We start from the raw sequence: 14882 nt of genomic DNA on the forward strand, positions 1-14882 counted from the left end.
TTGTCAGGTTTTGGTATTAGGGTGATGGTGCCCTCATAGAATGAGTTTGGAAGTTTACCTTCCTCTGTAATTTTCTGGAAGAGTTTGAGTAGGATAGGTATTAGCTCGTCTCTAAATTTTTGGTAGAATTCAGCTGTGAAGGCGTCTGGACCTAGGCTTTTGTTTGCTATAAGATTTCTGATTACAGTTTCAATTTCCGTGCTTGTGATGGGTCTGTTAAGATTTTCTATTTCTTCCTGGTTCAGTTTTGGAAAGTTGTACTTTTCTAAGAATTTGTCCATTTCTTCCACGTTGTCCATTTTATTGGCATATAATTGCTGATAGTAGTCTCTTATGATCCTTTGTATTTCTGTGTTGTCTGTTGTGATCTCTCCATTTTCATTTCTAATTTTATTGATTTGATTTTTCTCCCTTTGTTTCTTGATGAGTCTGGCTAATGGTTTGTCAATTTTATTTATCCTCTCAAAAAACCAGCTTTTGGCTTTGTTGATTTTTGCTATGGTCTCTTGTTTCTTTTGCATTTATTTCTGCCCTAATTTTAAGATTTCTTTCCTTTTACTAACCCTGGGGTTCTTCATTTCTTCCTTTTCTAGTTGCTTTAGGTGTAGAGTTAGGTTATTTATTTGACTTTTTTCTTGTTTCTTGAGGCTATGCCTGTATTGCTATGAACCTTCGCCTTAGCACTGCTTTTCCAGTGTCCCACAGGTTTTGGGTTGTTGTGTTTTCATTTTCATTCATTTCTATGCATATTTTGATTTCTTCTGTAATTTGTTGGTTATTCAGCAGCGTGTTGTTCAGCCTCCATATGTTGGAATTTTTAATAGTTTTTCTCCTGTAATTGAGATCTAATCTTACTGCATTGTGGTCAGAAAAGATGCTTGGAATGATTTCAATTTTTTTGAATTTACCAAGGCTAGATTTATGGCCCAGGATGTGATCTATCCTGGAGAAGGTTCCGTGTACACTTAAGATAAAGGTGAAATTCATTGTTTTGGGGTGAAATGTCCTATAGATATCAATTAGGTCTAACTAGTCTATTGTATCATTTAAAGTTTGTGTTTCCTTGTTAATTTTCTGTTTAGTTGATCTATCCATAGGTGGAGTCCATAGGTGTGAGTGGGGTATTAAATTCTCCCACTATTATTGTGTTATTGTTAATTTCCCCTTTCATACTTGTTAGCATTTGTCTTACATATTGCAGTGCTCCTATGTTGGGTGCATATATATTTATAATTGTTATATCTTCTTGGATTGATCCTTTGATCATTATGTAGTGCCCTTCTTTGTTTCTTTTCACAGCCTTTGTTTTAAAGTCTATTTTATCTGATGTGAGTATTGCTACTCCTGCTTTATTTTGGTCTCTATTTGCATGGAATATCTTTTTCCAGCCCTTCACTTTCAGTCTGTATGTGTCCCTTATTTTGAGGTGGGTCTCTTGTAGACAACATATATAGGGGTCTTATTTTTGTATCCATTCAGCCAGTCTTTGTCTTTTGGTTGGGGCATTCAACCCAGTTACATTTAAGGTAATTATTGATAAGCATGATCCTGTTGCCATTTACTTTATTGTTTTGGGTTCAAGTTTATACTCCCTTTTTGTGTTTCCTGTCTAGAGAAGATCTTTTAGCATTTGTTGGAGAGCTGGTTTGGTAGTGCTGAATTCTCTCAGCTTTTGCCTGTCTGTAAAGCTTTTAATTTCTCCTTCATATTTGAATGAGATCCTTGCTGGGTACAGTAATCTGGACTGTAGGTTATTTTCTTTTATCATTTTAAGTATGTCCTGCCATTCCCTCCTGGCCTGAAGAGTTTCTATTGAAAGATCAGCTGATATCCTTATGGGAATCCCCTTGTGTGTTATTTGTTGTTTTTCCCTTGCTGCTTTTAATATTTGTTCTTTGTGTTTGATCTTTGTTAATTTGATTAATATGTGTCTTGGTGTGTTTCGCCTTGGGTTTATCCTGTTTGGGACTCTGGGTTTCTTGGACTTGGGTGATTATTTCCTTCCCCATTTTAGGGAAGTTTTCAACTATTATCTCCTCAAGTATTTTCTCATGGTCTTTCTTTTTGTCTTCTTCTGGGACGCCTATGATTCGAATGTTGGGGCGTTTAACATTGTCCCAGAGGTCTCTGAGATTGTCCTCATTTCTTTTAATTCGTTTTTCTTTTTTCCTCTCTGATTCATTTATTTCTACCATTCTATCTTCTACCTCACTAATCCTATCTTCTGCCTCCATTATTCTATTATTTGTTCCCTCCAGAGTGTTTTTGATATCATTTACTGAGGTTCAAGCTGGTTTTAGAAAAGGCAGAGGAACCAGAGATCAAATTGCCAATATCCAGCGGATATTGAAAAAGCGGATATGGAAAAAGCAAGAGAGTTCCAGAAACATCTATTTCTGCTTTATTGACTATGCCAAAGCCTTTGACTGTGTGGATCACAATAAACTGTGGAAAATTCTGAAAGAGATGGGAATACCAGAACACCTGATCTGCCTCTTGAGAAATTGTATGCAGGTCAGGAAGCAACAGTTAGAACTGGACATGGAACAACAGACTGGTTCCAAATAGGAAAAGGAGTTCGTCAAGGCTGTATATTGTCACCCTGTTTATTTAACTTATATGCAGAGTACATCATGAGAAACGCTGGACTGGAAGAAACATAAACTGGAATCAAGATTGCCGGGAGAAATATTAATAACCTCAGATATGCAGATGACACCACCCTTATGGCAGAAAGTGAAGAGGAACTCAAAAGGCTCTTGATGAAAGTGAAAGTGGAAAGTGAAAAAGTTGGCTTAAAGCTCAACATTCAGAAAACGAAGATCATGGCATCCAGACCCATCACTTCATGGGAAATAGATGGGGAAACAGTGGGAACAGTGTCAGACTTTATTTTTCTGGACTCCAAAATCACTGCAGATGGTGACTGCAGCCATGAAATTAAAAGATGCTTACTCCTTGGAAGGAAAGTTATGACCAACCTAGATAGCATATTCAAAAGCAGAGACATTACTTTGCCAACAAAGGTTCGTCTAGTCAAGGCTGTGGTTTTTGCTGTGGTCATGTATGGATGTGAGAGTTGGACTGTGAAGAAGGCTGAGTGCCAAAGAATTGATGCTTTTGAACTGTGGTGTTGGAGAAGACTCTTGAGAGTCCCTTGGACTGCAAGGAGATCCAACCGGTCCATTCTGAAGGAGATCAGCCCTGGGATTTCTTTGGAAGAATGATGCTAAAGCTGAAACTCCAGTACTTTGGCCACCTCATGGGAAGAGTTGACTCATTGGAAAAGACTCTGATGCTGGGAGGGATTGGGGGCAGGAGGAGAAGGGGACGACAGAGGATGAGATGGCTGGATGGCATCACTGACTCGATGGACGTGAGTCTCAGTGAACTCTGGGAGCTGGTGATGGACAGGGAGGCCTGGTGTGCTGTGATTCATGGGGTCGCAAAGAGTCGGATACGACTGAGGGACTGATCTGATCTGATCTGATTGCATTATTCATTACATATTGACTCTCTTTTATTTCTTCTAGGTCTTTGTTAAACCTTTCTTGCATCTTCTCAATCCTTGTCTCCAGGCTATTTATCTGTGATTCCATTTTGTTTTCAAGATTTTGGATCATTTTCACTATCATTATTCAGAATTCTTTATCAGGTAGATTCCCTATCTCTTTCTCTTTTGTTTGGTTTGGTAGGCATTTATCCTGTTCCTTTACCTGCTGGGTATTCCTCTGTCTCTTCATCTTGTTTATATTGCTGTGTTTGGGGTGGCCTTTCTGTATTCTGGCAGTTTGTGGAGTTCTCTCTATTGTGGAGTTTCCTCACTGTGGGTGGGGTTGGATGGGTGGCTTGTCAAGGTTTCCTGATTCAGGAAGCTTATGTCGGTGTTCTGGTGGGTGGGGCTGGACTTCTTCTCTCTGGAGTGTAATGAAGTGTCCAGTAATGAGTTATGAGATGTCAGTGGATTTGGAGTGACTTCGGGCAGCCTGTATATTGAAGCTCAGGGCTATGTTCCTGTGTTGCTGGAGAATTTGCGTGGTATGTCTTGCTCTGGAACTTGTTGGCCCTTGGGTGGTGCTTGGTTTCAGTGTAGGTATGGAGGTGTTTGATGAGCTCCTGTCAGTTAATGTTCCCTGGAGTCAGGAGTTCTCTGGTTTCTCAGGATTTGGACTTAAGCCTCTTGTTTCTGGTTTTCAGTCTTATTTTTACAGGAGCCTCAAGACTTATCCATCTATACAGCACCGTTGATAAAACATCTAGGTCAAAGATGAAAAGTTTCTCCACAGTGAGGGACACCCAGAGAGGTTCACAGAGTTACATGGAGATGAGAAGAGGGAGGAGGGAGATAGAGGTGACCAGGATGAGATGAGGTGGAATCAAAAGAGGAGAGGGCAAGCTAGCCAGTAATCACTTCCTTATGTGTGCTCCACAGTCTGGACCGCTCAGAGACATTCACGGAATTATACAGAGAAGAAAAGAGGGAGGAAGGAGACAGAGGTGGCCAGGAGGATAAAGGGGGAATCAAAAGGAAAGAGACAGATCCAGCCAGTAATCAGTTCCCTAAGTGTTCTCCACCATCCGGAACACACAGATTCACAGAGTTGGGTAGAGAAGAGAAGGAGGAGGGAGGAGATAGAGGCGACCTGGTGGAGAAAAAGGAGAGTTCAAAGGGGGAGAGAGCAGTCAAGCCAGTAATCTCGCTCCCTAGTAAAAATGGGCACTGAAGATTGGGTTCTTAAAGGTACAAAATTGATAACAAATACCAAAAAACAAAGATTAAAAATCTAGAGTAGAGGTTGGATTTTCAAAAATTCAATATTAAAGAAAAAGTCACAAAAATCATAAAATATATATATGAAGTTTGCTTTAAAAAATAGGGTCTCTTTTTTTTGCAAAGTAATAGTAGGTTATAAAAATGAAAATTAAAGGAGTAATAGAGGACTTAAAAATAAAAAAAAATCAAAGAATGATAGTAAAAATATATCTAGGACTTTCTCTGGTGTTGTTGTGGGCAGTGTGGGGTCAATTCATTCTCAGATAGTTCCTTGATCCAGCTTATATTTCTCAAGATCTGTAGGTCCCTTCCTATGTAGTTGGTGCTAACTACAGGGCTTTAATCTATTGCACCTGTGACTTTTAGCTTCTTCTGTTTGCTGGTCTCTTCAGTGTCTAATTTCCGCCCTGAAGCAAGGGGGCGGTGGTGGATACTTTTTTAGGCTCACTTGTTCAGTCGCGCTGTAGGGAGGGAGGGATGCTGCAAACAAATAACACTGGTGTGTGCTCACAGTGTCTCAGCCACACTGGGTTTGCCCCCGCTCACTGCATGTGTGCTTTTCCTGTCTACACTGCTTAGGCTCTAGGTTGCTCTGCCGGGAACTGTCTGAGGCCGGCCCTGGATTGTATGCACGTCTGAGATCTAAGCTGCTCAGGTTCAGGTACTCAGGTACTCCTCAAAGGCACAGACTCAGTTGGGCCTGCGTTTTGTGCCCTTCCCAGGTCCCAGCAGCTCAGGTGACCAGGTGTTTGGTGAGCGCAGTCGCTGTGACTTATTGCCTCCCCTATCCCTGCTGCTTGGTTTTCTGGGTGTACAACCAGCGCACCTTCTCAGGTGGATGTTGACCGTCCAGAATCCCAAGAAGTCTTGGTTAGCAACAAAGCCTGCTTGGAGTTTGGTAGATAATGCCTCTCTGGGGCTGTGATTGCCCCCTTCTGGCTCTGGCTGCCCTCGCCTGCCTGTCACCGGAGGGGGATGGGCCGGCCTGCAGCAGGCTAGCTCTGCTCAGTCCTTTATTCTGTGAGCGGCCCTGACCGTGTCTTAGATTAGGGCTTTTTGCTTAGCTCTAGTCAGTCCTTTGTTTTGTGAGTGGGCCTGACAGCGTCTTAGGGTTTTTCCATGTGGTAGCTATCCCACAGTCTGGTTTGCTATCCCAAGTTAGTTCCCTCAGATTGCCCTCGGGGCATTCAGGCCCGGTCCTTACTCTAAGCAATGCAGCCTGCACCTCCCTGCCCAGTCCCCGCATACTAGTGGCGGATGCAGGCGTCTGCGCTGCTTCTCTGCTGGGGGAGTTACCATTGGGCACGTAATCTGTGGGTTTTAATTATTTATTTTTCCTACCAGTTATGTTGCCCTCTGTGGTTCCAAGGCTTGCCACAGACTCTGCAGTGAGAGTGTTTCCTGGTGTTTGGAAACTTCTCTCTTTTTTAAGATTCCCTTCCCGGGACGGAGCTCCGTCCCTACCTCTTTTGTCTCTCTTTTTATCTTTTATATTTTTTCCTACTTCCTTTCGAAGACAATGGGCTGCTTTTCTGGGTGCCTGATGTCTCCTGCCAGCATTCAGCATTTTTGTGGAATTTACTCAGAGGAGAAAGTAGTCTCCCTGTCCTATTCATCCACCATCTTAGGACAGCCCCCATCACTTGACTTTGAACCTGGAATATTGTCCTCTAGCTGAAGTACCTTAGGCTTATTCTGGTTTTTCTCTGTTCCTCAGTGCTCGCTCTTTTTTTTCAACACTATTGCCTCTTTAAAGGATCAGACTTCTTTTTGTGAGACCTGTTTTTCAGAAATTTCTGAAATCACTGAAGAAATTTCATAAAAGGAACCCCGATGAAAGCTCAGATCTGGTTAACTAAAGACAAGAGTATCATTCACAAAGAACTGATAACCTAAATAGATAATAAGATTTCACCTTCTCCCTGTACATATGGTCTCTTGGTAGGCAGACTAGAGAATGAAAAAATTAGATTACATCAAAGAGATGGCTTTTGGGGTTTTCAAAAGACCAAAGAAGGAAGTAAGGATATTTCTCTATACCTTAGCTTCATAATAAAATTCACCATGAGACTACAACAGACACACACAGAAAATGAAGAGTTGTGGTTATATAAGCTTCAGGCTTTGGAGAAGGCAGTGGCAACCCACTCCAGTACTCTTGCCTGGAAAATCCCATGGATGAAGGAGCCTGGTAGGCTGCAGTCCATGGGGTCGCTAGGAGTCAGACACGACTTCGGCGACTTCACTTTCACTTTTCACTTTCATGCATTGGAGAAGGAAATGGCAACCCACTCCAGTATTCTTGCCTGGAGAATCCCAGGGACGGGGAAGCCTGGTGGGCTGCCGTCTATGGGGTCGCACAGAGTCAGACACGACTGAAGTGACTTAGCAGCAGCAGCAAGCTTCAGGCTCTTGTATGCATCCTTTCTGAATCAGCTAACCTCCAAACCCACAGTAGAGCTTATAGAGCTCATTTGTGGTTTCCTGATTTGCTGGCCAACTTTCCTGTGGAACAGATCTTTAAAAGTTAGCTTGTGAACTTACAAAATAACTTGCTCAATTGGGCAAAACAATCACTAGGCTTCTAACCAGGTTAAATTATTCTCTACCTCCTTATGGCAAAACTTTCTCTTTTAAAACTATATATAGCTTCTTTAGAGAAATCAGAATCTAATTCCTCTAAAAACCATCCTGGATCTCTTGACTCTGCTCAGTAGTGACTGGACTTAATTCCTTAAATCCTCTAACTTCCAGCCTACTAAAAAATCCTGAAATTCTGAATGCCCACTTTACCCTGCATAAAGTAGGTGTTCACTGTACACACAGTGAATGGAATCTGAAATCTTTCCATGGAGCAAGTAGTACTATGCAACCAAAACTTCATCTAGATTCTAGATCAGATTATTCATGGACTATTTGACTTACTGCCTTTCTCAAATAAGTTTATGATCCACATTTACTACTTTTCTTTCTTTACTTTCTACCATCTTACACTAAATATTTTGACAGATTTTCCCAACTTGTTTGCTGTCTCTAACTTTTAATACAGAGAATAAGAGTCAGGGACTTCCCAGGGGTCCAGTGGTTAAGACTTCATGCTTCCAAATTCAGGGAGTGCAGGTTCTATCCCTGGTTGGGGAACGAAGATCCCACATGCTGCGCAGACAAATTAGAAAAAAGTCAGTTTTGTGTTTTGTTTTTTTCCTAAATAACCTTAATAATAACCTTATAATAAACTCTCTACATGTATCAGAACCTAAATTTGGCTCATAACTTCTTAGGCCTACTACATAGTTTTGTGCTTTGTTTTCTGATATCTTCTGGGGTTTGTTTCTGTTCTTTAGATCTCACCTGGGCATAAATACTAATGCTAATTTTCCAAACTTTGCTGAAAGTGTAGAAACAAAATTTGATTTTGAAATAGTCTGTAAAACAAAGATGATTAATGGTTTCTGAATTTTTCCTTGCAGGCACAGTATCCGTTCTCTACTTGATTTTTCTCGTCACTTGGAAGGCTATTCGCTTGGGATTTCATTTGGAGTTTCATTGGTTTATGCCAACAGAATTTTTTGTCCCAGGTGAGCTATTTCAGCCAAGTAAAGAATTAATGAATTACAATAATGTGATCTTTGGTTAACTATTGTTAGCTTTTGTTACTATAAAACAAATAATCGAAGTTTTTATGATGATGAGCACTTTTTATTAATGCTGTTAAGCTAAAACCAGAAATACAGTTGAAATTACTTTGGTTTTCTTGCAGTTGGGGATAACCAGGACCCTTTGTCATTTCTACTTGGGAGTTAAAAGTCACAACGCAATTGAAAAATCAAGAACTCATTCTCTAGACGTCTCTGAGAAGGCATAACCCTAGAATTTTAGAGACTTAGAACATAGTCAGTAATACATATATCTGGAAATACTAGTAATTGTAGGTCATCTGCTTGGTGGTTCTATGGTGGGTAATGCCACGTGACCCAGGTCTGCTGCAGCCAGAGCCCCTGTCCCTGTGGCAGGCCACTGCTGACTCGTGCCTCCACAGGATACACTCAAACACTCAAAGGCAGGTCTGGCTCAGTCTCTGTGGGACCTCTGGGTCCTGGTGCGCATACAGTTGGAAGCATCTCTGGTGGGTAGGGGTTTAATTCTAAATGCGATTTCGCCCCTCCTGCCATTTTGTTGGGGCTTTTCCTTTGCCCTTGGACATGGGGATATCTTTTTTTGGTGGGATCCAACATTCTCCTGTCAATAGTTGTTCAGCTGCTGCTGCTGCTGCTGCTGCTGCTGCTGCTGCTGCTGCTGCTGCTAAGTCGCTTCAGTCGTGTCCAACTCTGTGCGACCCATAGACGGCAGCCCACCAGGCTTCCCATCCCTGGGATTCTCCAGGCAAGAACACTGGAGTGGGTTGCCATTTCCTTCTCCAGTGCATGAAAGTGAAAAGTGAAAGTGAAGTCGCTCAGTCATGTCCGACTCTAGCGACCCCATGGACTGTAGCCTACCAGGCTCCTCCTGCAGCAAGTTGCAATTTTGGAGTTCTTGCAAGAGATGAGTACACGTTCTTCTATTCCTCCATCTTGTTGCAGAATGATTATACCAAAGAAATTCTCGCAGTGTTAAGAAAGTTCTAGGACCCACAACAGATTTCCCAACTTGAGGATTGGGCAAAGGGACTGAGAACCCCCAGGCAATTTGACTTTGCAGACAGTGGGATTTGATTACAGAACTTCCACAGGACTGGGGAAACAGATTCTTAGAGGGCACAAACAAAACCTTATGAACACCAGGGCCAGGAAAAAGGAGCATTGTGCCCACAAGAGACTGAGCCAGACTTGCCTTTGAGTGTCTAGGAGTCTCAGGCCAAACAACAGAGATGGAACACAGCCTCACCCATCAAAAGAAAATTGGATTAAAGATTTCCTGAGCGTGGCCCCACCCATTAGAATAAGAACCAGTTTCCTCCACAGTCAGTCTCTCCCATCAGGAAGCTTCCATAAGCATCTTATCCTTTTTCATCAGAGGGCAGACAGAATGAAAACCACAGTCATAGAAAACTAAGCAAACTGATCACATGGGCCACAGCCTTGTCTAACTCAATGAAACTATGAGCCATGCCGTGTAGGGCCACCCAAGACAGACGGGTCATGGTGGAGAGTTCTGACAAAAGTGGTCCACTGGAGAAGGGAATGGCAAATCACTTCAGTATTCTTGCCTTGAGAACCCCATGAACAGTATGAAAAGGCAAAAAGGTATGTCACTGAAAGATGAACTCCCCAGGTCAGTAGGTACCCAATATGCTACTGGAGAAGAGTGAAGAAATAACTCCAGAAAGAATGAAGAGACAGAGCCAAAGCAAAAACAACACCCAGTTGTGGATGTGACTAGGGATGGAAGTAAAGTCTGATGCTGTAAAGAACAGTATTACATGGGAACCCAGAATGTTAGATCCATGAATCAAGGTAAATTGGAAGTCGTCAAACAGGAGATGGCAAGAGTGAACATTGACATTTTAGGAATCAGTGAACTAAAATGGACCAGAATGGGAGAATTTAACTCAGATGACCATTATATCTGCTACTGTGGCCAAGAATCCCTTAGAAGAAATGGAGTAGCCCTCATAGTCAACAAAAGAGTCCAAAGTGCAGTAGTTGGGTGAAAGCTCAAAATGACAGAATGATCTCTCTTCGATTCCAAGGTAAACAATTCAATATCATAGTAATCCAAGTCTATGCCCCAATCACTAATGCTGAAGAAGCTGAAGTTGAATAGTTCAATGAAGACCTACAAGATCTTCCAGAACTAACACCAAAAAAGGATGTCCTCTTTATCATAGGAGACTGAAATGCAAAAGTAGGAAGTCAGGAGATACCTGGAGTAACAGGCAAGTTTGGCCTTGGAGTACAAAATGAAGCAGGGCGAAGGCTAACAGAGTTTTGCCAAGAGAACTCACTGGTCATAGCAAACACCCTCTTCCAACAACACAAGAGACAGCTCTGCACATGGACATCACCAGATGGTCAATACCGAAATCAGATTATATTCTTTGCAGCCAAAGATGGAGAAGCTCTATACATTCAGCAAAAACAAGACCAGGAGCTGACTGTGGCTCAGATCATGAACTCCTTATAGCAAAATTCAGAGTTAAATGGAAGAAAGTAGAGAAATCCACTAGTTCATTCAGACATGATCTAAAATCAAATTCTTTATGATTATACAGTGAAAGTGACAAATAAATTCAAGGAATTAGATCTGATAGACACAGTACATCAAGAACTTGGTGACCAAGACCATCCCCATGAAAAAGAAATGCAAAATGGTTAGCTGAGGAGGCCTTACAAATAGCTGAGAAAAGAAGAGAAGCTAAAGGCAAAGGGGAAAAGTAAAGACATACCCATCTAAATGCAGAGTTAATAGCAAGGAGAAATAAGAAGGCCTTCCTCAGAGATTCAATGCAAAGAAATAGAGGAAAACAAAGAATGGGAACACTAGAGATCTCTTCAGGAAAATTAGAGATACCAAGGGAACATTTCATGGAAAGATGGGCACAATAAAGGACAGAAACAGTATGGACCTAACCGAAGCAGAAGTTATTAAGAAAAGGTAGCAAGAATGCACAGAATAACTATATAAAAATATAAAAAAAAGGTCTTAATGACCAGATAACCACAATGGTGCGATCACTCACCTAGAGCCAGACATCCTGGAATGTGAAGTCAAATGGGCCTTAGGAAGCATCACTAGGAACAAAGCTAGTGGAGGTGATGGAATTCCAGTTGAGCTATTTCAAATGCTGAAAGATGATGCTGTGAAAGTGCTGCACTCAATATGCCAGCAAATTTGGAAAACTCAGCAATGGTCACAGGACTGGAAAAGGTCAGTTTTCCAATCCCAAAGAAAGGTTATGCCAAAGAATGTTCAAACTACCACACAATCGCACTCATCTCACATGCTCGCAAAGTAATGCTCAAAATTCTCCAAGCCAGGCTTCAACAGTATATGAACTGAGCGCTTCCAGATGTTCAAGTTGGTTTTAGAAAAGGCAGAAGAGCCAGAGATCAAATTGCCAACATTCGCTGGATCATCGAAAAAGCAAGAGAGTTACAGAAAAGCATCTATTTCTGCTTTATTGACTACACCAAAGCTTTTGACTGTGTAGATCACAACAAACTGGAAAATTCTTCAAGAGATGGGAATACCAGACCACCTGACCTGCCTCCTGAGAGATCTGTATGCAGGTCAAGAAAGAATAGTTAGAACTGGACATGGTACAACGGACTAGTTCCATATTGGGAAAGGAATACATCAAGGCTGTATATTGTCACTCTGCTTATTTAACTTATATGTAGAGTACATCATGCAAAATGCTGGGCTGGATGAAGCACAAGCTGGAATCAAGATTGCCAGAAGAAATAACAGTAACCTCAGATATGCAGATAACACCACCCTTATGGCAGAAAGCAAAGAGGAACTAAAGAGCCTCTTGATGAAGGTGAAAGAGGAAAGTGAAAAAAGTTGGCTTAAAGCTCAACATTCAGAAAATGAAGATCATGCCATCTGGTCCCATCACTTCATGGCAAATAGATGGGGAAACAATGGAAACAGTGACAGACCTTATTTTGGGTGCTCCAAAATCACTGCAGATGGTGACTACAGCCATGAAATCAAAAGATGCTTGCTCCTTGGAAGAAAAGCCATGACCAACCTAAAGCAGAGACATTATTTTGCCAACAAAGGACTGTTTAGTCAAGGCTATGGTTTTTCCAGTGGTCATGTATGGATGTGAGCATTGGACCATAAAGAAAGCTGTGTGCTGAAGAACTGTTGCTTTTGAACTGTGATGTTTTAGAAGACTCTTGAGAGTCCCTTGGACTGCAAGGAGATCAAACCAATCAATCCTAAAGGAAATCAAAACCTGAATATTCATTGGAAGGGCTGATGCTGAAGCTGAAGCTCCAATACTTTGTCCACCTGATGTGATGAATTGACTCATTGGAAAAGGCCTTGATGCTGGGAGAGATTGAAGGCAGGCGGAGAAAGGGATGACAGAGGATGAGGTGGTTGGATGGCATCACCTACTCAATTGACGTGAGTTTGAGCAAGCTTCAAGAGTTGGTGATGGACAGGGAAGCCTGGCGTACTGCATTCCATGAGGTTGCAAAGAGTCGGACATGACTGAGCAACTGAACTGAACTAAATGCTGGTAATTAACATCATTGTTCCCTTTATGGGTTTTTTCTTTTAATGTTGATGTTTTTCAGACTAATTAAGATGGTGATTATTAAGTGTTCTTTTTCTTCTTTTTTTTTCCCCATAGCAATTTTTTGTTTCACCCAAATTTAGAGTATTTTGAACATGATAGAAGGGCATCTTTTCAACCGAAGGATCAGACTCAGGTGTCCCGCATTGTAGGCAGGATTCTTTACCATCTGAGCCTCCAGGGAAGCCCAAGAACACTGGAGTGGGTAGCTTAACCCTTCTCCAGGGAATCCTTCCAACCCAGGAATCGAACTCAGGTCTTCTACATTGCAGGCAGATTCTTTATCTGCTGAGCTACCAGGGAAGTCCAAAGCAATGAACGGATAATGCTAAATGAGGAGACAGACTAGAAAATACAAGTGGCTATTATGCCTGTATCTTAAAAACTGATAAAAAGAAAGTAGTACAAAATCCTGTTGTTGGTTTAGGAAGACTGCTTTCCTTCCATTCTTCAACTGTTGATTCTGGTAGTGTAGATTTCAAGTCTTTATTCAATTTCTCAGGTTTGTCTCTAAAGCCTACAATTAGAGTTGTCTTCCTTTGTTTCATTTATTACAACATTCTTGAGTTTTCCAAGTGTGCTGAGTTGGTGATCATTGGAAGTCGTTGTTTATGTTACCATGGTTATGTATTTTTAGTTCATCTGGCTGCATCAACTTTATTTTTTTTTATTTCTATTAGAAGCCCACAAAGACTAAAAAGTCTATTTAAATTCAGGATAAAGGAAGCACTGGGGCTTGAAAGGCATCCTTCTCTCACAGATTATATTTAAAATTGGATAGTGATAAAAATGGCAACTTTAAGCTACTTCTTCCACTGATTAATAAAAATAGTCTATTTTCTAAAAGTAGATTCATAATGATTTGTATTTAGACTTAGTGATAAAAGTTCCCGCTAATGATAGAACATTAGAGATAAATATGAAAGAAAGGGAGAGTATTAATAGTTATTTAGAAGATGGAAAAGAGAAACATATTTAAGTAGTTATCAAGCCATTTATTTCACTTTGCTTCATTTCTAAATGATATGAAAGGAGAATCATGAGGACTGAAAGGAGTTTTTATAAATATTTATGGCTCTGAGACTTACTGTGATTGAAGAATTTTTCAATAAAGAAAATATGTCATAAATCTTTCTCAGTAAAAGCTGATTAAAAATCAGAGAACTTGGAGGCTGTGAATCTTTATTGTCCTGATGAGGAATTCTCATAAACTTCTGGGTCTAATTGAATCTTCATGTACTCTTGTTTCTAAAAATTCATTTTTCAGTTCAGTACTTCTTCCCAGGTAATTGGAAAAATAACAAGAAAAACCTGCTCATGTATTTCATTCTATCCTTTCCTGCCTACTCAAGGACTTTACTTTTTGCTGTTATCCTTTGTTTTTTAACCATGCATTATCAGATTTTTCCTACTGAACTATTCCTACTAGTATACAAACATGTTTCCCAGTCTAAAAACAAAAACTCGTATAACCCCATTCCCTGTAACTGTTATTTCTTTTTAAAGAAAAACTTTGTAAGAGTTGTCTGTGCTGTCTCCACTTCTTCCATTTTGCCTTGGACTCACTTCTGTTAGGCTTTTGCTCCAGTCACTCCATGCCTGATGACCAGTGACTTCATCTTTCCAAACCCCATGACCAAATCCCATACCTCTTCTTACTCAACCTATTAGCAGCATGGGGCACATTTGGCCACATCTTCCATCTTAAAACACTTTATTTACTTAACTTCTAAAACCCTATTCTCTCTTGACTCTTCTACATAACTGTTCCTTTTCTTATCTCTGACCTCTAAATGATAGTCATCCGGTTTAGACACAAACCCCCCTTCTCTCTACCTTTATTCCCTAAGTAATGTC

General features: G+C 40.9%; 1 protein-coding gene across 15 annotated transcripts in view; it reads left to right on the forward strand.

Moving 5' to 3' along the window:
- The window catches only part of SLC38A9 (solute carrier family 38 member 9), a 97979-nt gene that overhangs the window by 53937 nt on the left and 29160 nt on the right, over window positions 1-14882 (forward strand). For all 15 annotated transcript variants that reach the window (XR_011562424.1, XM_070774676.1, XM_070774668.1 and 12 more), the window contains one exon: window positions 8245-8352. Coding sequence is in view for 14 of the 15 variants with exons in the window: in XM_070774676.1 (XP_070630777.1) it covers window positions 8245-8352 (108 nt within the window). In the remaining variant the exon portion in view is untranslated. The remainder of the gene's footprint in view (window positions 1-8244; window positions 8353-14882) is intronic.

The sequence above is a fragment of the Bos indicus genome, chromosome 20 (assembly GCF_029378745.1).
Source record: "Bos indicus isolate NIAB-ARS_2022 breed Sahiwal x Tharparkar chromosome 20, NIAB-ARS_B.indTharparkar_mat_pri_1.0, whole genome shotgun sequence".
Taxonomy (NCBI): domain Eukaryota; kingdom Metazoa; phylum Chordata; class Mammalia; order Artiodactyla; family Bovidae; genus Bos; species Bos indicus.